The sequence below is a fragment of the Cyprinus carpio genome, chromosome B3 (assembly GCF_018340385.1).
Source record: "Cyprinus carpio isolate SPL01 chromosome B3, ASM1834038v1, whole genome shotgun sequence".
In the NCBI taxonomy this organism is placed as follows: domain Eukaryota; kingdom Metazoa; phylum Chordata; class Actinopteri; order Cypriniformes; family Cyprinidae; genus Cyprinus; species Cyprinus carpio.
Window position 1 is genome coordinate 5,823,871 of NC_056599.1, and position 22,179 is coordinate 5,846,049.

The following is a 22,179-nucleotide window of genomic DNA, read 5'->3' on the forward strand; positions in this document are numbered from 1 at the left end:
TATTAAGGCATGATTCTTTCTAAAACTCTTTCCACACTGAGAGCAGGAGAAAGGCTTTATCCCAGTATGAATTAACATGTGCTTCTTAAGGTCTGCTTTACACATGAAAGTGTTTCCACAATGAGAGCAGCTGAAAGGCTTTTCTGAAGAGTGAGTTACCAAATGCTTCTGAAGGTGTCTTTTCTGTATAAAACTCTTTCCACACTGAGAGCAGCTGAAAGGCTTTATTCCAGCATGAATTAACATGTGATTCTTAAGATTTCTGTTACATGTGAAAGTGTTTCCACACTGAGAGCAGCTGAAAGGCCTGTTGACTTCTGTTTTTTTAATGCTGCAACTCACTGATTTTTCTTCGACATCATGATCGTTCTGATCCTGATATTTCCCATCCACCTCTTTCAGATCTCGTCTTTCTTCTTTCATTTTCATCAGGCCTAAAAAATTAAATCATAATAAAGATTAAAATTAATTGAAATGTTAAAAAAAGAATAAAATTTGTATACATACAAAAACTATGTCAAAACTTTCCCTTTTTAACACAGATCCATGAAAATCTCAAAACACTGCATTATGCCTCCATGGCAATAGATGGCAATATCATTTTGTAAAGAAACAACAGATTGACAGCTCCAGCAAACAGGGTTCTTTCTTTGATAATTTTCTGTAATTTCACAAGGGCTGCAACAACTAATCGATACATTTGATTATTATCGATAATGAAAATTATCAACAACAATTCTCATTATTGATTATGCGGTCTGCCCACAGTGCACGTCCAATTTCATCCTGTCACGTCAAATTACAGCACTAAATTAAGTATTTCTATGGACAAAATGCATCTAAAAATAGTGGAGAAAACAGAATGAGATGCTGCGGGAGAGTTACGTGATCCAAGCTTCCCAAAACATGATCATTTTTATTTTAAGCTTTAAGCTAATGCATTGGAGTAATGACTTGCCCTGTCAGGCACTTTGACAGATGTGTGTGTGTCCTCATCGCAAAAACTTTCAGTTTACAGTCATATCCTTATCTGTAAATGTCACAAATTCACGCAAGCATTTCCATTTTTGCATAAAGGCCCGTCCCGACAGTCTTTGTTCAGTTTAAATCTTTATTGAATGAGCGCCGGCGTGGTGGACAGACTGAACACGGACAGAGGGAGACAATTAATATTCAGCACAAAATTCTTTTGTTGTGCTGAACTATGTTGTTGAACGTTAAATTAGGGTTTATGTCAACATGCAGTGCACATATTTTATGAATAGGAACTGTAAAGGGGATAACAGTGTGCTTTTGTTTGAATATAAATATCAGACACTTCATAACCGGTTTTTACAGGATAAAGAAATGACACTAAGACGTGACTGTGATCAAAGTGATCACGTTCCTGCAAAACATTACTCTCACCTGTTGATTAGCGCTGAGTTTGTGATTTTATTCGTCTTCATCTTTATTATTTAAAATTTTAATGCAGTGATTTAAACTATATTCACTACATTCAATGCTTAAATTTATTAAAACAAATGTATGTATGGTTTTAAACAAATAATGTAAAGTTTGTGCTACTATTGCTCTAAACTAAAAGTATTGGTGATTACCAAAATCATGTTTTAGCTTTCTGTATTGGTTAGTCCTCCAATGTGTGTAAGCTCTTTAGTAACAGTAGGCCATTTCTTTTATTTTTTGTGATCAACTTTTTGCTTATTTTTGGTTCAACAAAACAACATCCATTCAAATAAACAAAACAGGGAAGTGGGAACAACAGACATATCAATATTTTTACAATGTGAAAAAAAAAAAAAAAACTTTGTATGTTCATTCCTTTATATTATACAAAATTTGGTTAGACAAACATTGCCATGCATTTAATGGTACTAGGTTCAGCCCTATTCATTCATGCTGTTATATATTCACATGTCACTATTTTAAGGAGGATGTGAATCCAAAATGTTTTTGCACACATGAGGAGTCAACCAGTTTTGTATTATTGTCTTTTTTGCAGTTGTAAACTGTAAAACCAATATTCTCTTCTTTAATGAACTTATATGAGAGTTAGAATCATCATCGAGAGGACAAAAACATGGATTAGACATGTAATCAAGTTGTAGTAAAAAGGATAAAACCAAATTCACATATGTCCATAGGCTGACAACAATTGGACATTCCCAAAACATGTGGAGAAAAGTACCTGATGATACAGTGTTACCGATAATACAGTGTTACAGATATGGCAGTTATAGGTCGATTGCAGTTCATTTTAAACCTTTTGTAATCAGTTATTTATGCTCTATGGATGACTTTGAAATGGATAAGACGATGAGCTAAGTTTTTAGAAGTTAAGATCAGATTAGACCACACCCTCTCCCAGTCGACCGATAAATCAAAATCTGTTAATTCACGATTCCATATATGTTTAATAGAGAGAGGTTTTGCAGTATGATCATTAAGTTTACTATATATTAAAGAAACAGATGGCCGACTAGAGGATGGTGCGATCCAATCCCACATAGGATGAGAGTAGAACTCAATAGACCTTGAGTGTTGGCATGGGCCGATTACCGGTTTCAAGGTATACCGCGATTTGAAAACGTCACGGGTTCAAAACCACTGATATTTTCCATTATACCGTTGCTGCGGTATGCGCTGTTTTCCATGTCTCCTCAAAGACTAAAAGAGTAGGAATCCCCCAGGCTGAGTGCAGTGTAGAGAGTAACACTGACCCCTCCTCCTCCCGTTGGTGCGAGCGAGCGGTCAGTCACGTGTGTGTAGGATGACCCGGGTACACTTCACATTCAGCGTTCCTTTCAGTCTCGCGCACAGCCGCGTCCGCACAGCTTTCAAACGCAGATGAGCGCGGACGGATGAGCTCGACACATGCGCAGTACCACGGGGTGCACGGCTGTCCGCAAGCCCTTTTGATGACGAAAATAACGTAATGCCGACCGTGCGCGGACGGCCGAAATATACTTTGACCTTTATGCGATCGGCAACCGGCCGTTTTTTGCCTTATTGCAACTCTCTGTTCTGGACTTGCACAAACTGCTTTGCAATGCACTCGTTTTCCAAAATTCCATTTATGTGAAAACATGAAGTCTGTTAACGCTCGTTAACACAGACCAGATACGCTGAAGACGGATGCACAGAGAAAAATACTGTAGCAGGCAGATCACTCACTGTTTATGATGCACAAACTATTGGAATAAATCCTCAACATTGATTTGGGGGGTTTATATGAATGTGTTTCTGAGGGGAGCTGACTCTCTTCTGAAAAGTTTACATGGTATAATTTCACAAAGCTTGTCAGAACATTCTGGTTTTGCTTCAAATTGGGTTATTATTAAATCAAATTGTGTGTATGATTATTATTAACTAAATGATATGAAATGATATAAATGATATGTATATGAATTATATAACTATAAATAACTAATTACAGGTTTAGGTTAAATAAAGATGGCAGTCTTTAATTTTTTCTTTTTAGGAAACAAATCAAAGAAAAAAAACTAATTCTACTGTTTCTAATATTCTGTATGTTGCTCATAAACATAGATTGTGTCCAGCGGGAAAAAAATATGTAGTTTTTTTACCCAGTCATTTAAAAATAACAAATTTCAGAGCTGTAACAACAAAACCGTGATACAGTGAAACCGTGATATTTTTGCTTAAGGTTATCATACCGTCAAAATCACATACCGGTGTCCTGACATGTTATCCTACCCCTCAGATTTTCCTACCAGGGTTAACTGCGCATGCGCGCAGCAATATCGCCGGCCCATGCCTACTTGAGAGCAGAGCATAACTGAAAAAAGACAAATTATGATGATGCTGGTAAACAAAACTCAGTTCTTGGTTCTTGAATTGAGTCCTTGGTTATCATTTTAGACCAAGAGGGCTGGACAAATGGCCGATTTCTACATAAAAAAAAAATAAAATAAAATAAAAAATTAAGTTGTGCCATAAGAATGTGTTGTTACAAAACTTGAACTTTTCCAGATCCTAATATAATTTATCATTCCAGATAAACGTGGAAAGTATGGAATTGATCTCCTTAAAAGTAACCTGGAGGAGGGGAAAGTGGCAACATGGAAAAAATTAAATTAACAAATAAATTCAATTTGACGGTGGAGATTGTGCGTTGAAGAGAGACTTTAAGATTATTCCATCTTTGAAATAATATGATTATGGTCATGAATCTTAATCTGTGGAATGTCAGATTTCCTGATGGCTTGTTCTAGTGGTTCAAGGGATAAACAAAACAGTAAAGTTGAAAGTGGACATCCCTGCCTCATTCCACATTGTAAAGGGAACAGGGTGAGATAATATTACCAGTTAAGACTGATGCCTCAGGTAATTGGTAGAGTGTCTTAATCATAGAAATGTTCACCAAAACATTGCAGAACAGTTCCACTCTAGCCTGTCAAAGGTTTTTTTCTGCATCAAGAGAAAAAAAAAAAAAAAAACCCAAGGACTCGGAAGAGAGTCTGCAAAATTGAGTACATGAAACAGTCAACGCATATTATCGGACATGTGATGCCCCTTTATAAAACCGGTTTGGTCCTCTTTGATTAGGCTATGAATTACTTTCTCCATGCGAGAGGCAAGAGTTTTAGCATAAACTTTTAGACTGCATGGGATAAGTGATACTGGTCTGTAGTTGTTTTTTGGTCTCTATGAAAATGTACCAGACTCGATTGCAAAATTAAACGAATCAAGCATGAGAATCCCTAAATATTTCACCCCACTCCCATATTTCTAAATATAATTCAGGAGGAAGGCCATCTAAGCCTGGTGACTTGCTCTTCTAAAGGCTTTTTAGTGCTACATGTAGCACCTCCAAAGTTCGTACGAATTAGCCACCTCGTAAAATACGTACGAATTGGTCGTGAGATAGCGTTGGCGTGACAGATAGCGCACAACATTATATAATATTACAATATGTAATATAGCCTATTATATATATATATATATATATATATATATATATATATATATATATATATATATATATATTATGACAAGGTAATGTTTAATTTATATATATTTATTTTATTACATTTTATATGATCTCACACATGGATCTGTATTTTCTATAATGTCTAAATTCTAAATCAAAATACATATCAGATATGACTTAATATATAATTAGCATAAAACAAACAATATAATTCACATTCTCAAGGATTAAAGATTAATTGGAAAAAACTAAAAATGATTGCACAGCCATCAATCAGGTGGCGATATCCACTAAGCATGTAAACAACTAATGAACAAAAGAAGAAGAAAGAAACAGCTTGGCGCGCTTTATCTTTGCCTCCGTTTCTATAGTGACTCGTTGATTCGTCACTCTGTTGAGAATGTCTTGAGTCTTAACCAGGAACATACTCTGAGTTGAGTGAACTTACTCCCGAACGCGTTTTTGGAACCACATACCTCCAGTAAGCAAGGTTTGGGGTTAATCAACGCAAGACACGCCCCCCAAAAGGCCCACTGAGCCAAAAGCTTAGAGATCGAACCTGCTCTCCATTAGCCCAAAAAATAGTAACAGGAAATAAAAATAAGTAAAATAATTATTATTTACCAGTCAGCAGACGAGCATACAGGACAAGGGCAGGATTCCCCCCCCCCCAAAAAAAAAAATCCTATTGTCCCCCTACAATATTCAAATGACAAAGAAATTGTTCAAAACAAGTTTTAATATAATTCTTTATTTATTATTTACCAGTCAAATTTATAACTGAGAGGATGATTTAAAAAAAAAAAAAAAAAAAAGCAGTAACGTTATTACTTTAATGCTGGAAAGACCTTTATTTTTATTTATTTTTTTATTTAATACTAGCCCATCATGCATCCAACCATCCACTCGGCGTTCGTTAAGAGCTGTTAAGATTAAAACTGGCAACTACGCAGCGAGTCTTTTTTTTTTCTTATATAAATTATTTGTAAATAGAACAGACACTGTCTAACTGTCTACACCAGACGCGAGAGTTGTTGTTCCGTGCCCCACTGCGCTAAAAGTCTGTCTAAACTTGACATCACACTAGAGTTGCAAATCATCTGAACGTAGTGTCAGAACATTTCCTCATAAATAGAACGAGCATCAGTTGACTGATGGGGATCGTGTAGCATCAAGCCGCGTATAGTTTAGACTACATCACTGGGTTCCAGGCTCGGAGCTGTGGGCGGAGCACATTTACAGCTGGCCCGCCCAATCAGAAATAAAAAAAAATAAAATAAAATACTACTCTGTATAGTTAAACATGGATACTACTTTATGTGGTGTATTTTATCTATAACATGTTACAAATAGCCTGTGTAATTGAGACATTAATTCAAGAATTTGATTAAAAGCAGAAAGACATAGGCCGCGGAAACATATAGGTCCTACAGTGGGTTCGTTTGTACGCACTTCAATCCACACCCGACGTCTGGTTTTGCTTTTTATTTATTAAATCGAGGCAATTGTTTGACTAAGCATTGATTAAAATTAAGATACAATTTATACAAAACGAAATTCACTTTAAAGAAAGTCTTTCTACAAAACAAACCTATGAAGTGGCCATAATCATGTCTGACCATGTCATATTGCGCCTCTTAGTAATGCTGTTCAGTGTTCACTTTACATAATCAAAACAGATTAAATAAAATAAAAAAATAATAATATTATAATATTGAACATATATAAGAACTTAAATACGTTTTCTTTAATTTAGGCTACACTTTTCTTTTTTTTTTTACTGAAATGCTGGAAAGTATTTACAAGAACAATATCTCATCGCAGCAACACCACAGCAAACAAAAAAATGGGAACGAGAAGAAAGCATGTAAAAAAATGAAATGGTTATTGTGGCAGCAATATATGATACAATTTTTAAATATTTAGGCTAGGCTATTATAGTTTGGATTACTTTTCATGCAATTTCAACTATTTCTGAAGTGATTATTTTATAAAGAACACCGCTTTCTCTCAAAACGCAGTGAAGCAGCCCGTGCATCAGATAATAATTCTCGAGCCGTAGATATCAACAGATTCAGCACCGTATTGTTCGGGGAACACGCCTAGAAATGGTATACCTTTTTAGTCAAGTTATACCTTAAGAGTCTTCGTAGCGCGCTAAGAGACAACGTTATCGAGAAACGCAGCCCAAGACTCTGCTGCTCTAGTATAATTTCAGGGCTGCGTTTCTCGGTAACGTTATTAGAGTCGCTACAAAGACTCCTAACGTATAACTTAACTACCAACGGCTAACTATTTGTATGCGTTTTCTAGGAGTGTTACCTTAGGAATATGTTGGTATGCTTTTTTAGGTGTGACTATTTCAGGTGCTGTCCGTGGCGATGGTGCTGAATCTGTTGATATCGACGGCTCCAGAATCAATTATTCTCTCATGCACGGGCTGCTTCACTGCGTTATGTGAGAAAGTGGTGTTCTTTATAAAATAATCACTTCAGAAATAGTTGAAATTGCATGTATTAGGATGTTTTTATAGACTTGTTATCGTTTCTTATTCAAAAGTGATATACGCGTGCACATTTACGGTAAGATACAGTGTAACATAAGAACGACATAGCGTTAAGAAGGTTTCGGGAAACCCAGCCCTGCTGGATTCGGGACAACTGCTTTGATTTCGGAACACCCATAGATTCAGGGCCACCTCGACTTAATCCAGGCCCACCCATCTTTCACATTCTGCATCCGCCACTGCTGGGTTCTATTGTCTTTTGTCGGATCGCGCCACTCTTGCCCGGTGTAGACATTGCATACATCTTTTAATGGGTTATGTTACAGCCCTGTTTGTCTTTTATGTTTTATTAAATATCTGTATTGACTGGATGGTCATATCATTGTATTATTTACTGCCCTGCGAGCCACAAAAGTAGAGCTTGGTGAGCCGCGCAATGAGCATTGCTGCAGGTTGCATTTTGGCGGATATGCTGTGCTTGTGCTGCCGCGGTCTTGTTCATTTTGTAGGGCAAAACATCTCTCTCACTCGGTAGCAGAGTATGTGAGTGGAGTGGAGTAGCAACTATTTCCCTCCGCGCTCCGAGCATTTAATAATCACTCCGCGCTCACTGATATCAGAAACACCGCTCCGCCTTTGCTCTGTGGCTAAAGTATTTCAGTATGTTTTAAATGTTATTTTAAAAACGTAGCCTATATTAAAATAAAAAATAAACAAAATAACAGTAGAGTTTCAAAGTGGCTTAGGCTATTGTGTGCAAACTTTTTTTTCCTACCACATGCCAAACTAATAACATTGTCAGCATTAAAAGGTATAATTGCTGCTTTCTTCTGTGCAAATTTTGTTTGTGAGGAAAATAGCAGTTCATTTTCGTCAGTTATTTTATCTACAGATCGATGCATTTCTTACAGATTTCAAAATCAATCAGAAACAGATGAAGTACTGTAAGATTACATTTGTTTGAATGCGTTATTGCGAAAGCGATTGCGTGTGAATGTGCTGTATCTGTTTAAATCATGCTTTAAGCCGAAAATATTCAGTAAAAGGAACAGACAAACTCCTTGAGAACTAGCCTATAACATCCCGCTCGGTTATTGCCGTCATTATAATCTTCTGATTTGAGAGATCCATGTGTTTCATGCTATAGCTTAATATGTTTAACATATGAATTATTGCTAAATATGCAGTTATATTACGGGCTGTTGGCATGAATTGTACTCGTGATGGAGCGGTGGAGGAACACTTTTGGAGCGAGTGAAAACCACGACGCTCTGACTTTTAAAAAAATCCGCTCCTCGCGCCAGTCAGAATCACACCGCTCCACTCCGCGCTCCGGAGAAACATACTCTGCTGGGCAGCATGTCTCTATGGCAAACACGCGGGGGGAGGGTTGAGCCCAATCGGAACTACGGGAGCCCTATGTGACAGTGAAGTAACAAAATCCTCCGCCTTTCTGAGGGGAGTCGAACATCATCTGCTCGCCTTTGTGCCGTAGTTTAATTACCACCGGATATGTGAGGAAGGGCTGGAGGCCGAGTGCTGTCATCTTCAAGACTGGATTAAAGCTCTTTCTCTTGGTAGTTGTGGCTGGACAAAAGTCGGGAAAAAAAAATAGTAACAACCCTCTACATTGCTAGTAAATCACTCGCATATGCGACTAAATCGTCACTCTGGGCGACTAAATGATGTCTAATATTAGCCAGTGGCTAATAAATTGTCAGATTTTACTCGCCAGTATTTGAGTTGGAGTCCAAGTATAAGTTTAGCTCAGATATATGTCGTATTTATGTTATCATCTTATAAGTATTAATGGTAGGGTTTTCATTTTTTTTTTTTTTTACAGAAACACTGAATGACCAACAAAATACCACCACCAGTCCAGTTAAAATGTTCAGTTAAAATATCTATGCATTTATACTTGGTAACCAAGTTTTAATTCTAATAACTTAAAACTATAAAACATCTCTCTCACTCGGTAGCAGAGTATGTGAGTGGAGTGGAGTAGCAACTATTTCCCTCCGCGCTCCGAGCATTTAATAATCACTCCGCGCTCACTGATATCAGAAACACCGCTCCGCCTTCGCTCTGTGGCTAAAGTATTTCAGTATGTTCAGTGCTTTAAGTGGGCCGGTACGCACCGGTACTCAGTACCGCCACTTCCAAATATAGGTCTTGAGCGTACCGCCACCTCTCCGTGCGCCCAGAACGTGCTTTTAGCGTACCGGTACGCTCATTTGGACATCTGTTTTTAATAGAGGTGTTAATCCTTTGCCTGCGCTGCCGCTTTTCAGAGCGCCCTTCATAATGCACGCTTCCTAATTCGTCCCACCTAGAGCAGAGACTACATTACCCATACACCCTTGAGTTTTACAAGTGAAAAGCGCATGCGTCGCTTTTGCCGCTTTCAGTGTCAACAACTCAACGTGGCCGGAGATGGTGTGTGAAACGCGCACACTCGGCTCGGTAAAAATACAAATACAGTGAACAACACTTAATATGCTCTCCTGGCTTCAGACTCTGAGTACTAAAAGAACACGGTCAGAATCAGATGACTCGCTGGCTGACACCCTGTTCTACTGTTCTATGGTTATGTTATGTTTTATAATTTATTTTATTTACATTTTGTTAAAAAAAAATTCAATACCCTTTTGCACATTTTATTTATGTTCAGTAGCTCTTTCTAAGGGTATTTTTTCAAAATCCTTTTGCACATTTTATTTATGTTCAGTAGCTCTTTCTAGCTCAAGCAAATCCACAAAATAATAAAAGGATTTATTATTTTTTATAAGGTCGTCTGTTGACTGCTGTATATAAAACCCCTTCAACATAGTTGTTGTTACCTCAGGGAATGAGGGGAGTCATCAAAAAAAAAAAAAAAAAAAATATATATATATATATATATATATATATATATATATATATATATATATATATATATATATATATATATATATATATATATAAATATATATATATATAGGCTATAATAGAGTACCGGCACCTCTTTTGGGCCACTTAAAGCACTGAGTATGTTTGAAATGTTATTTCCTACATAGCCTATATTAAAATAAAAAATAAATAAAATAACAGTAGAGGTTCAAAGTGGCTTAGGCTATTGTGTGCAAACTTTTTTTTCCTACCAAATGCCAAACTAATAACATTGTCAGCATTAAAAGGTATAATTCCTGCTTTCTTCTGTGCAAATTTTGTTTGTGAGGAAAATAGCAGTTCATTTTCGTCAGTTATTTTATCTACAGATCGATGCATTTCTTAGTACCACCACCACCAGTCCAGTTAAAATGTTCAGTTAAAGCAGCATTGCGTAGGTTCTGAAATGTCTAACCGTTACTGACACCAGTGGCCGTTAGAGGAACTGCAGCCAGTCTCATGCTCGTTCTCAGTGCGCACGCTCTCTCTTTTTGCCCCACTAGATACGTTTTTTTTTTTTTTTTTTTTAACTTACGAGGAGTGTCCGTGGGTGTCTGAATTGTGCTGCCAGAGGCTGGTCGCTTCTTTCCATCCACAGAGTCCATCTGAAAACACTATTGCCGCTGCTTACTATAATGGCTGGCGTGCCGTACAGTTGTAAGCCCAAGTAGATGAGAACGCGCATGACGTCACATTTTGTGAATTTTCGCGCCAATTCGTGCCCGACTCCTCCACACACAATTGAGCCTACAGGATTATAGAGGCAACCGTGGTGGAGTTTTTACATCATGGTTGGCTCATACATATACAAATGAAAACTCTATCTTAAAGATTTTTTTAAGTAAAAAAACTCCACATAGCTCCTTTAAAATATCTATGCATTTATACTTGGTAACCAAGTTTTAATTCTAATAACTAAAATTCTATCATTAAATTATACTTGATTATCATATTATAATGCTTCACTGACTGATTTTAAGAGTGTACTTTCAGATATTTAAAAAGCAGTGCCATTTTAAAAATATACACAGTGTGTGTATATATATATATATATATATATATATATATATATATATATATATATATATATATATATATATATATATATACATATACACACACACACACACATATATACACACCACACACATATACACAAACATATATATTACACAAACACATATATATACACACACACATACATTTACAAATATATATATATATATATATATATATATATATATATATATATATATATATATATATATATATATATATATATATATATATATATATGATATTGCATAGCTTGTCAGTGATCTACGGCTCTGTCTTTTAAATGCTCCTCCCGCTTTGAGGCCGATCACAGAAAGCAGTATCTGCCGATCCGATCACCGATACCGTAGCCAGGTTTTGAAAATTAGTGAGGTCCAGGGGGGTTCTATAATAACCACCTTATTATAGAATTGTGATAGAATTCAACTAATACAACTAATTATATACACCAACACTTTAAAAGAGACAGAAATTTAGATGTTTTTGGAGGGATGCTCATTTTTAAATCAAACCCTATTTATTGTGTCAAATTTCTTAATACTTTACTATATTTATGGGGTGGATAATTTTATCAGTTGGTTATTATTCATGAAACCATACATATTGCGGTTATAATTTTTATTTATAACCATTAGCTGATAACTTTGTCTAATACGCTTATGAATGTTTATAGCATGATTTGTGAAAGTTTAACTACTATACTGAATGAATTAGCATGGACTTCTTAATGGCCAGTGTTCGCGTATTTAATTTCATTCTGAACCGTAAAGTTTCTTGTTCTACAGATATCTGCATTAGTGTTAGACAGCTTTTTGATAGCGATGATAACGTTTCTGACAGGTAATAATTTTTTTTCCCCCTTACCGAATCTCATATCTTCTCATTCCTAACCATCAGCTCCAGTGGGGCAGATGATAAAACGTGTGTCATGCATATTTTGCCGCGATCGACCTGGGTTCGAATTCGCATTTTGGGGAACTTTTTTCTCCCTTTTCAAATTTCAAATCACATCACATCAGAAAAGCATTTATTTTCAATGAAAATTGAGTAAATAATTTTTAAATAAAAGTTTAAAATAAAGCATTGGGTAGGGTAAGGGTAGGTGTAGGGGGTCTTTATTAGCAGCATTTCCACTGTCAGGCCAGTGCGAGCCAAGGCTTAAAACGGGCTGGGCGGGGCTAATAGCCTCGGGCCAGTAGCACAAGGCCAGAATAGCGCAGCGTTTCCACCGTCGGGCCAGAAGCTCCGCTGCGCGTCACTAAAACCCGCCCTTTACACGCCTCTCAGGAACAACGTCATGCAACCCCATCGTTTGACCAACAAAGAGAAGTTAACAGAAAACTAAGAAATAAGTCACTGGAACTAGCGCGATCACAAAAATCCTGCAATTTTAACATAGTATAAATATAGTCAATAGCTATTTACACTTAGTGGTAAAATAGCCTCAGCCTTTTTTTTTGATTACTGCCAGACTAATGTCTGCGATGCAATGTTGCCAGATATTGCTATTAAAATAAACAAAAATCTATAAAATAAAATAAACCGAAATTATTTAAAATATTTTGGAAATTAGATAAGATAAAATGATCACTGACCCTAAACTGCAACTTCCTACATTATTAACTTTCTAAAGTGTCAAATTAAGTGGAAAAACAAGTCAAAGACGCTTATAATAGCTGGATCTGGCAACAAGGAGGCTGCGTCTTGCGCTCTCGCTCACAGCTCTCTGAAGACTGGTTCACTTCGGCAGCGTCTCGCAGCCATCATTTTCATACCACGGACGCTAAACATTCTGAATTATACATGCAGACATTCATATGAGGAGTTTAGCAGCAAATTAGTCAATCAGACAACAAATTTTATTTTCGAACATGAAAAAATTACAGAGGTCCGGACCTCGTTGACCTCATAGCTGGCTACGGGCCTGCCGACACCGATCTTTTTAAAGCCTTCTTTTCTCAATATTTGGCTGAGGTACAGCTATTTGGAAAATATCTGGAATACGAGGGTGCAAAAAAAGTCAAAATATTGAGAAAATCCCCTTTAAAGTTGTCAAAATTAAGCTCTTAGCACTGCATATTACTAATCAAAAATAAAAATGTAGGTTTTGATTAATTAAGTTATGATAAAAGATTTGACAAATTGATCATTTTGACCAATACAATGTATTTTTGGCTATTGCGACAAATATACCTGTGCTGGTGGTGTGTTATGACTGGTGTTATGACTTATGACTGGTGGTGTGTTCCAGGGTCACAGATATCTTACAGTAAAAGTCAGTTTGCATTGAGGTTTGCAAAGCCTGCTGCAAAAATGTTACTGATTTACAGTGAAATGTAACAAACAAGCAAATAATGCTCTACTGAGTCATTCACATGATTTAAAATAACCACAGTCCTATAGTGACTTTACTCAAAATGTTTAATACTAGCGTAAAAACAAATTCAGTCTCGCACGCTCAACAGTTTATGATTCCAAAAAGCAAAAATAAAGTCTAATTAGAGTAATAATTAAATCTCCTCAGTGTCTGTTAACTCTCATTTCCATAAGAACTTTGAAACATGGATTTAAGAAATTTTAATGATAGTTAAGGTCTTATTTTTACACAAAGGATCTGTGAATGTACCACACTCGTCTTTAATGACTGTTTGAAGAATATAAACACCAACCTCCTTGTTCCTCGTGTTTTATTCTCCAGGTTTCTGGTTCCTCGTGTTTTATTCTCCGGGTTTCTGGTTCCTCGTGTTTTATTATCTGGGTTTCTGGTCTCGTGTTTTATTCTCCTGGTTTCTGGTTCCTCGTGTTTTATTATCTGGGTTTCTGGTTCCTCGTGTTTTATTCTCCATGTTTCTGGTTCCTCGTGTTTTATTATCTGGGTTTCTGGTTCATCGTGTTTTATTCTCCTGGTTTCTGGTTCCTCGTGTTTTATTATCTGGGTTTCTGGTTCCTCGTGTTTTATTCTCCGGGTTTCTGGCCTCGTGTTTTATTCTGCGGGTTTCTGGTTCACTCGTGTTCTCTTCACTCTCTTCTTTAACAAACTCCATCTTCACAGCAGCAGATCTCAGTTCAGAAGATACTCCTCCAGTTATTCCTGCTTGATTCAAAACTTAGTCACGACTGTCAGGATGAGAATATTACAGGTATTTACAGACCAGATTCAAAAACTGTATTTCTATATTTACAGAAACTAAATTTCTAACAGATTGTATTAAACCAGCATCGCGACAAAACAACAGAGAGCGTGGAGAAAGTAATCCTCTTCCTCTGAGGTTTTATGGTGTTTGGCAAATAAACGAGTGTTTTAGCGCCACCCGCTGGACTGGAGAGTGAAGCGACCAGAGTACAAGCGTGTACGTCTGCAGACTGCAAGACAGGGGCGTAACTTGAAAGAGGCGTAACTTGAAGTAGGAGGCGTAACTTGAAGTTGTCGAAATCTCACAGAATCACGCGAGATGTCAAAACGATAAGTTGTTGATTACGTTTTTTAAGGGAAGCAGAGGTTTTTAGGCAGGATTTGATGCATAAGGTGTGTGTAGATATTAATGGTAGGGGAGAATGTGAGTGATGTGTACATTTAGTAGGAAAACCTATTATCTGATCCACACTCCGGGACAGAAGAGGGCGGTATTGCACAAATAAGCTGGATGCCAACTGCCGTTAAACTGGAAAGAAGTTACAATGAGTTACAATGGTGAGAATATATTTTTTCACTAAATAATTATTTAAATTTAAGAGTACAAGTTATTTTCATACAGTGGTATTGATTTTGGAGGTTAATAATCTATTAAAACTAAGGTGTAAAGTCAGCAACATATAAGCAAAAAAAGGTGTAAAGACGCTATCCTCCGGTTTTCACAGACAAGACTAATTGAGCTATGGCCTGATCCTGGCTTAATCTAAACCCTGTTTGTTACTTACATAATATAGCATATTTGTGATTGTGCTGTAAAAAACACGTTTTATAATGAATAACTAACAGGGGAGCTCCATTAAGTACACTTATTTTAAAGTGGATTTACATAAACCATATATACATCTTGAAGACTATTACTAAATGTCTATTTATCATCTGACAGGATAGTCTTTGATAAGTATTGCAGATGAGCACATTTGACAGACATGAAACAGACATCTGAGTGATGTGTGTGTGCTATTATGTAGAATTCACTGTCAACACACTGCTTTAGATGAGTGTAAGTCATGTAAACAAACAAATCTACATACAGTAACTAAACACTAGTTATCTATTTTATTTGTCCATTTGCAATATTGATAATTTTAGGAACATTTGTGTTGGATAAAAAGCGAGTTACAACAGTTACTAACTCAACATGCAGATGCAGTATATCACAGATAAATCACAGAGGTTACTTGACTCTTGTCTGGATGTTACAGGAACAGATTATGTTTATCTGCTGTAGAGTGACTGAAGAAGGAATGCTGCCATCAAAGGATTTGTGTAAGTATTGTACACTAGATAAATTAATAAAACATTTTAATTAGTGTAATTTCAAACAGTTATTTATTACAGCACTTTTCTTATTGTTGATTTCTGTGCATTTGCTGCAGATCTTTTGTGGTGGAGCAGGACCTGCAAGGAAAGGGGAAAAAAAGGAAAAACCTGAAACAAAAGAATAAAGTAATGACTTTTTGTATTGTGTGTGTGTATTTCTGTAGGTTATGAAAATGTCTGCAGACTGGTGTGTGCACTGAGGATGGAGAAGTCCACTGCAGCATCCGGAAATGGTCCAGAGACACGGATGAGATGCTCCATCACTCCAGCTCTTACTGTCTCATCAGGACCAGATGCTGCTGTGGTCTCTTCATCATCAGTGACCCCAGAGCAGCGAGAGCATCTAGAGAAACACCAAAAGACACTGAGGATTTGATTTTGGTAGAGTTTGTTCTGCTGGTTTCTGTTTATACGATGAAGGCTGACTTTCAGAAGCTTCAAAAGCATCATCAAAAAATGTGATGGAGCTTTTATCTGAAGTGATTGACAGTGCTCTTATTACAGGGGCCTACAATCCTCTGATCAAGCTGGAGAAAAGAGCCGTGCTCAAGCACAGTTTTGAACCATTTCAGTGGTTTATCACACTACAAAAGTAATAAATCAATGCATGTACTTGTAAACTCTGTGTAAATGTTTTACAGGTAGTGGTGCTCATGGAGAGCAGCACACGATTGTTTGGAGCAGACACAGCAGCAGTCAGATTGTCCTGCATGTGTCATGCTTCTGCTCTCGCTTCAAGGTTGTGTGGTGAGAGCCGACATCATGGTCTTCCTTACCTGTTGCTCAACGACATCCCCGTTGAGAAGAGTGAGATTGTGAAGCACAGCGCAGCAGAACTGTCTCAGCTGTGTTGAGATGATAGTAAGATGTGGGGTTCACCATCTGTAAATACATGATTGTTAGAACAGTAAGTTTGAATGAAGCTTTGTTTCATGTGTTTGTTGACTTGTACATGTATGCATTTATTGTGATGCCAACATTTATACATTCTTTTAATCATTTAGACATGTTTCTTGTTGTCAGTAAATAAAATATAAATATTTGATCTATTCATGTATTAATTGCTTGACTGAAAACTGATGTATTCACATCAACTGCATTAGTGTATATTCATGTATAGCTATGTCACGACAGAAAATACATTTTGCTTCTTTTACTAAAATGTAATTTTAAGGAAAAAAAATGTATATAATTATTGGTTGGCATTTATCATTATTATTGCATGTAAGTGTTGGGGTGTTGCAAAAGATGCAATTCATTATGGGGTAATGTTAATTTTTGAGTAGTAATACTTACATTTTTAGAGTATAAAATCAACAATCTTCTCCAAAGGCAAGATCTTCGAGCAGCTGTTCGACGTTTCGTTTGTGCAGATATTGTCGCTGAGAGAAACTGTACTGGACTGTTGAGTTAGTGATGCTGTGAGGTGGTAGTGCGCCTGACCCTCTTTTTTATTATTTATGCCAAACTTTTTACATAAAAGATCATGGTAAGAGGGTTGTATCTAACAATAACAATCATAACGCCATAAAACAGTAAATAAAAATTTAACGTGTTCATCATAGTATGAGATACTATACAAGAAAAAAAATTCACATTAAATAATTGAAAAAATATTCTTAAAAATATAAAAACTTAAATTAACAGTATTGGCTATGCTACAAACTTCATTATCAAGATACAAATACATTTATTAAACCTGTCACTCATATCTTTTAAGTTTTTACACTCATTTTAACTTTGTAGGTCACATGATCAACATAGCGGATGATGATATCCGCATTAATGCTTCATACACAAATACGCATTCAGGCTGTAGAGTATGTACTCTTTTATCGCTCTTTAAATTAGTTCTTATTGAAATTAAGTGCCTAATTAAAGGGTATGTGGTTTCGAACGCAGCCGGACAAAATCTCGTTTTGACATCTCGCGTGGTTCTGTGTGATTTGGACAACTTCAAGTTACGCCTCTTTCGTCAAGTTACGCCCACTTCAAGTTACGCCCCTGTCTTGCAGTCTGCAGGAAAATAAAACGGGGAGATTTGTTTTCTTTTGGGAAAAAATCCCATCTGCACAAATAAATGATAAATAAAACATAGACTCGCATGGTATTTGATCAACACCAACAGCCTTCATGAGTGAGGATTGGTAGACAAGAGTTACTATCCATTAAAAAAAAAGAATCTGCTACTGCACGACAAGCGCAAACTTGGTGCTTAATGCAAATGTAACTGGCCACATTTACAAAACCAGGAGATTCGCCCGTCTATGTAAATGTCTATTTGTATAGAGACAAAAGAATGAGTTCACCGTCTGTCGAGTCAGTTTAGTGATCACGTATATTTTCCAAGACACCCATGAATACACCATAAAATCATTTTCAGCTTTTGGTTTTATTTCTAATCATACACAAAACACCATTAAGTGTTTTTGCTTAATGTGTTTTTTTATATAGATGTTTGGACGTTTTAAATATAATTTGGCGATTTTTTCTTTTTCTTCTTCTTCTTTTCAAGTTTAATGGCGGTTGGCAAACCAAACTTAAATGGTGCATTGCCGCCACCTACAGGATTGGAGTGTGGATAACGTTATGGTAGTAGGGACCTAAATTCTGTTAATTAAATGAGTGTTTTTTAAGAAATTAAATAATTCTTCGTATATTTTAAATTGCTTTGGGCAATTACCTAATAATGCTTGGATGGAAAAAACTTCCATTTCCATTTCTCTTAATGCTTGAAATAATTTAACCCTTTCTCTTGCATAAGCCTCACATTTTAATAATACATGTTCTACTGTTTCCATAATTTCTGAACTACATTTGTCACAATACCCAGTCTGGTGTTTCCCAATCTTGAACATACTTTGATTTAATAGACAATGGCCAATGCGCATTCTTGAGATTAAAACATCCTTCCTCCTATTTCCAATGTTTCTTCTTTCTAAACCAACTGTTCCTTGAATGTTGTATAAATGTCGACACTTATTTCCACTGTCCCACTCGTTCTGCCATTTCTTCCTAATTTCCTTTGCTATTATACTTTTTATCTCAGTCTTACTCAATGCAATATTAATATCAACTTCTGTAAATTTTATGGCCTGTTTGGCTAAACTATCCACCACTTCGTTTCCTACCACCCCCATATGAGCCGGTATCCAAAGAATATGAATAATGATTCCCAATTGTCTGGTTCTAAAAATACTTTGTAATATTTCATAAATCAAGTCCTGTCTAGCTGTAGAAATACCACTTGCAAGACTTTCAATTGCAGATAGAGAGTCTGTGCATATAACTGATAGGATTGGCTGAACTTCTTCAACCCACTGTAATGCTAATATAATTGCTATTAATTCTGATATAAATACTGAAATGTGATCTGATGTTCTTTTCAAAATGTTGACTTTAAATTGAGGTATAAATACTGCTGCAGATGTTGTACCAGAGTCTCGATCTTTTGAGCCATCAGTATATATCTGGATGGCACTATAATATACATGATCTATGTAATCTTGTACCGTTACGCTATCCAGGATATTCTCCTCATTATGTTTGTCTTTGTGTAACTGGATATCAATAAAAGGCATGGGAAAAAACCAAGGAGGAATTGCTGACAGAACCATCCAAAACTTGTTAGTTTTTATGGTTATATTCCCAACAGTCACTTAAAACATTCTTAACTGGATTATTTTCTGACTGACCTTTTATGTTTGCCCAGTATTTCATTCTTAACTTAATCCTTCTCTTTCCTAGTGGCATTACTCCCGTCTCAATGTTAAGTGATGACACTGGTGATGATCTTATTGCTCCACAACATATCCTTAATGCTTGATTCTGAATTGCCTCAATCTTAGCAAGTTGAGTTTTTGAGGCAGAACTATACACCATGCTACCATAATCTATATTTGCTCCAATTAGTGCCACATAAATACTTTTGAGTGATTGCCGATATGTTCCCCATTCAGCTCCAGCTAGACATCTCATTATATTTATCACTTTTTTACATTTATCTATTATTCTCTGTATATGTACTCTGAAATTTAATTTTGAGTCCATCCATACTCCTAAAAACCTAACAACTGATGTCTGCTCCAATGTTTCTCTATACATTTTAATATCTATAGTAGGGTTTGTCTTCTTTTTTGAAAAACAAATTACTTGTGTTTTTGCCATAGAGAGCCTAAAGCCCCATTTATTTGCCCAATTTTCTATCAAGTTGACAGCATTTTTAACCTTTGCCTGTACAAACTTAACATTCCTACCTCTTTTCCATATAGCAGCATCATCAGCATATAAGGATTTCCCTATCCCAGGTTCTGTCTCAGAAAAGATGTCATTGATCATTAAGTTAAACAAAATAGGACTACTGACACTTCCTTGAGGAGTTCCATTCTCGATTGAATAAATCGGAGAATATGCGCATCCCACTCTGACTTGAATGGTTCTATTTAACAGAAAGTTCATAACCCAGTTGTACATTTTACCTTTTATTCCCATCATATCCAGCTTAATTAAAAGTCCCTCCTTCCACAACATATCATAAGCCTTTTCAACATCAAGAAAGACACCTACCAAAACTTCTTTATTTATCTGAGCCTTTCTTATGTCAGCTTCCAAACACAGCACAGAATCCATAGTGTTTCTCCCTTTCCTGAAGCCACTTTAAAAAGGGGAGAAGATATCCCTCCTCTCGAAAACTCATTACCATACGCTCCATAATCTTACATATATTTGAGGTAAGAGCTATAGGCCTATAATTAATGGGTTGCGTGTGATCTTTTCCTGGTTTTGCTACTGGGATAATTACTCCATGTTTCCATTTCATTGGAAGCTTTCCTGAATTCCATACCTTATTATAAAGGTTTAAAATGACAATTAATGAAGGATCTGATAAATGCTTAATCATTTCATAGCATATCTCATCCCTACCTGGAGAAGTTTGTTTGGTCCCAGCAATTGCTCTTTTTAACTCATACAAAGTTAATTCATAATCCAATGGATCTCCAGTTGACTCCTTATGGATTCTTCCTCAAACTCTGTTCCCTTATCTTCATTATGTCATTTGATATATTTTCATTGCTATGTACTTTAACAAATGTTTGTGCTAGTATCCCAGCCTTCCTGCTATCAGACACAACTACTTCCTCATTATGAATTATCGTTGGAATACTATTATTTTCTTTGTTTTCCTCCCATCTTTCTAATCATATTCCAAACCTCGTTGATTTCAATGTTTTCCCCCAATATTATTGCAGTACTCTCTCCAATAATTTCTTTTTGCTGTCCTGATAACCCTCCTCACAATTGCCTGAGCTTTTTTATAAACAATAAAGTCATCATAGCTAAAAGATCTTCTTACTTTTTTAAGTGTTCTGTTTCTTTCTTTAATTGCCTCATTGCATTCTTCATTCCACCACGGAACAATTTTTCTCCTACTACATGCCTTCTTTCTACCAAATACTACTTCTGTTGTGCTCCTAAGAACCTCACTGATTTTTTAATTTAAAACATCAATATCTTCCACAACATCATCATTAATTTCAGCCATTTTGTTATGGCATATTTCTTGGTACAACTCCCAATCCCCTGATTTAAAATTCCAATTAGGAATTCTTTCCATACTTGTTTTTATTAAATACTTTCCAATCACATCTTCGAGCTAAATTTTCTGATACTATTGTCAAATCTAACACATAATATTTGCATTTAGAAAGATTAACTCTTGTGTAGCTTCCATCATTAACGCATACTAGCACTCCCAGTCCAGCATATCTTCTATAATCAATCCATTATAATCAGTATTAGAACTACCCCATAGAGTACTATGAGCATTAAAATCTCCACACCACACCATTTTAAAATCCCCAATTCCTCCAATATTTTCCATCATATCCTTAGTTAGCTTGTCACATGGATTATAGAAATTAATTATCCTAATACTCTGATTTCCTTCCCATACCTCCACTACCACAGCCTCATACTCATTATCTTCAACTTTCCTAAACCCTATACCTTTTTTAATAAAAGTTGCAACTCCACCACCATTTCCTTTATTCCTGTCTTTCCTAATTGCCTCATACCCACTATTCTGAAAATGTAACTGTGGTTTAAGCCACGTTTCCTGAACACAAATAATATCTGGGGACACATCACAATTTGCTATAAAATGCTTAAATTCTTGCCCATTTGCAATTAAACTTCTTGCATTCCACTGCAAGATTACAAAAG

General features: G+C 36.2%; 1 protein-coding gene, 1 long non-coding RNA gene and 1 pseudogene across 3 annotated transcripts; 1 reads left to right on the forward strand and 2 right to left on the reverse strand.

Annotated features, from left to right (window-relative positions):
* LOC122136721 overlaps positions 1-22,179 on the forward strand; it is a 690,060-nt pseudogene that overhangs the window by 231,701 nt on the left and 436,180 nt on the right.
* On the reverse strand, positions 172-14,175 carry LOC122136743. The gene is made up of 2 exons (XR_006154330.1): positions 14,114-14,175; positions 172-434 (listed from the first exon to the last, which is right to left on the reverse strand). It is a non-coding gene; the product is annotated as an uncharacterized LOC122136743 (long non-coding RNA).
* On the reverse strand, positions 15,974-19,542 carry LOC109095263. Of its 2 annotated transcripts, XM_042721266.1 has the most exons (3): positions 17,254-19,542; positions 16,734-16,839; positions 15,974-16,035 (listed from the first exon to the last, which is right to left on the reverse strand). In XM_042721266.1, exon 1 carries the CDS (start codon positions 19,536-19,538, stop codon positions 18,561-18,563), a length of 978 nt encoding a protein of 325 aa, XP_042577200.1. In that variant the 5' UTR covers positions 19,539-19,542; the 3' UTR covers positions 15,974-16,035; positions 16,734-16,839; positions 17,254-18,560. The 2 variants fall into 2 exon arrangements, with proteins under 2 accessions (XP_042577200.1, XP_042577199.1); XM_042721265.1 differs by lacking the exon at positions 15,974-16,035 and having other exon boundaries at positions 16,705-16,839.

Coding starts and splice junctions, on each gene's coding strand:
- LOC109095263 (XM_042721266.1), bottom strand. CDS start 19,538: ATGCCTTTTATTGATATCCAGTTACACAAAGACAAACATAATGAGGAG.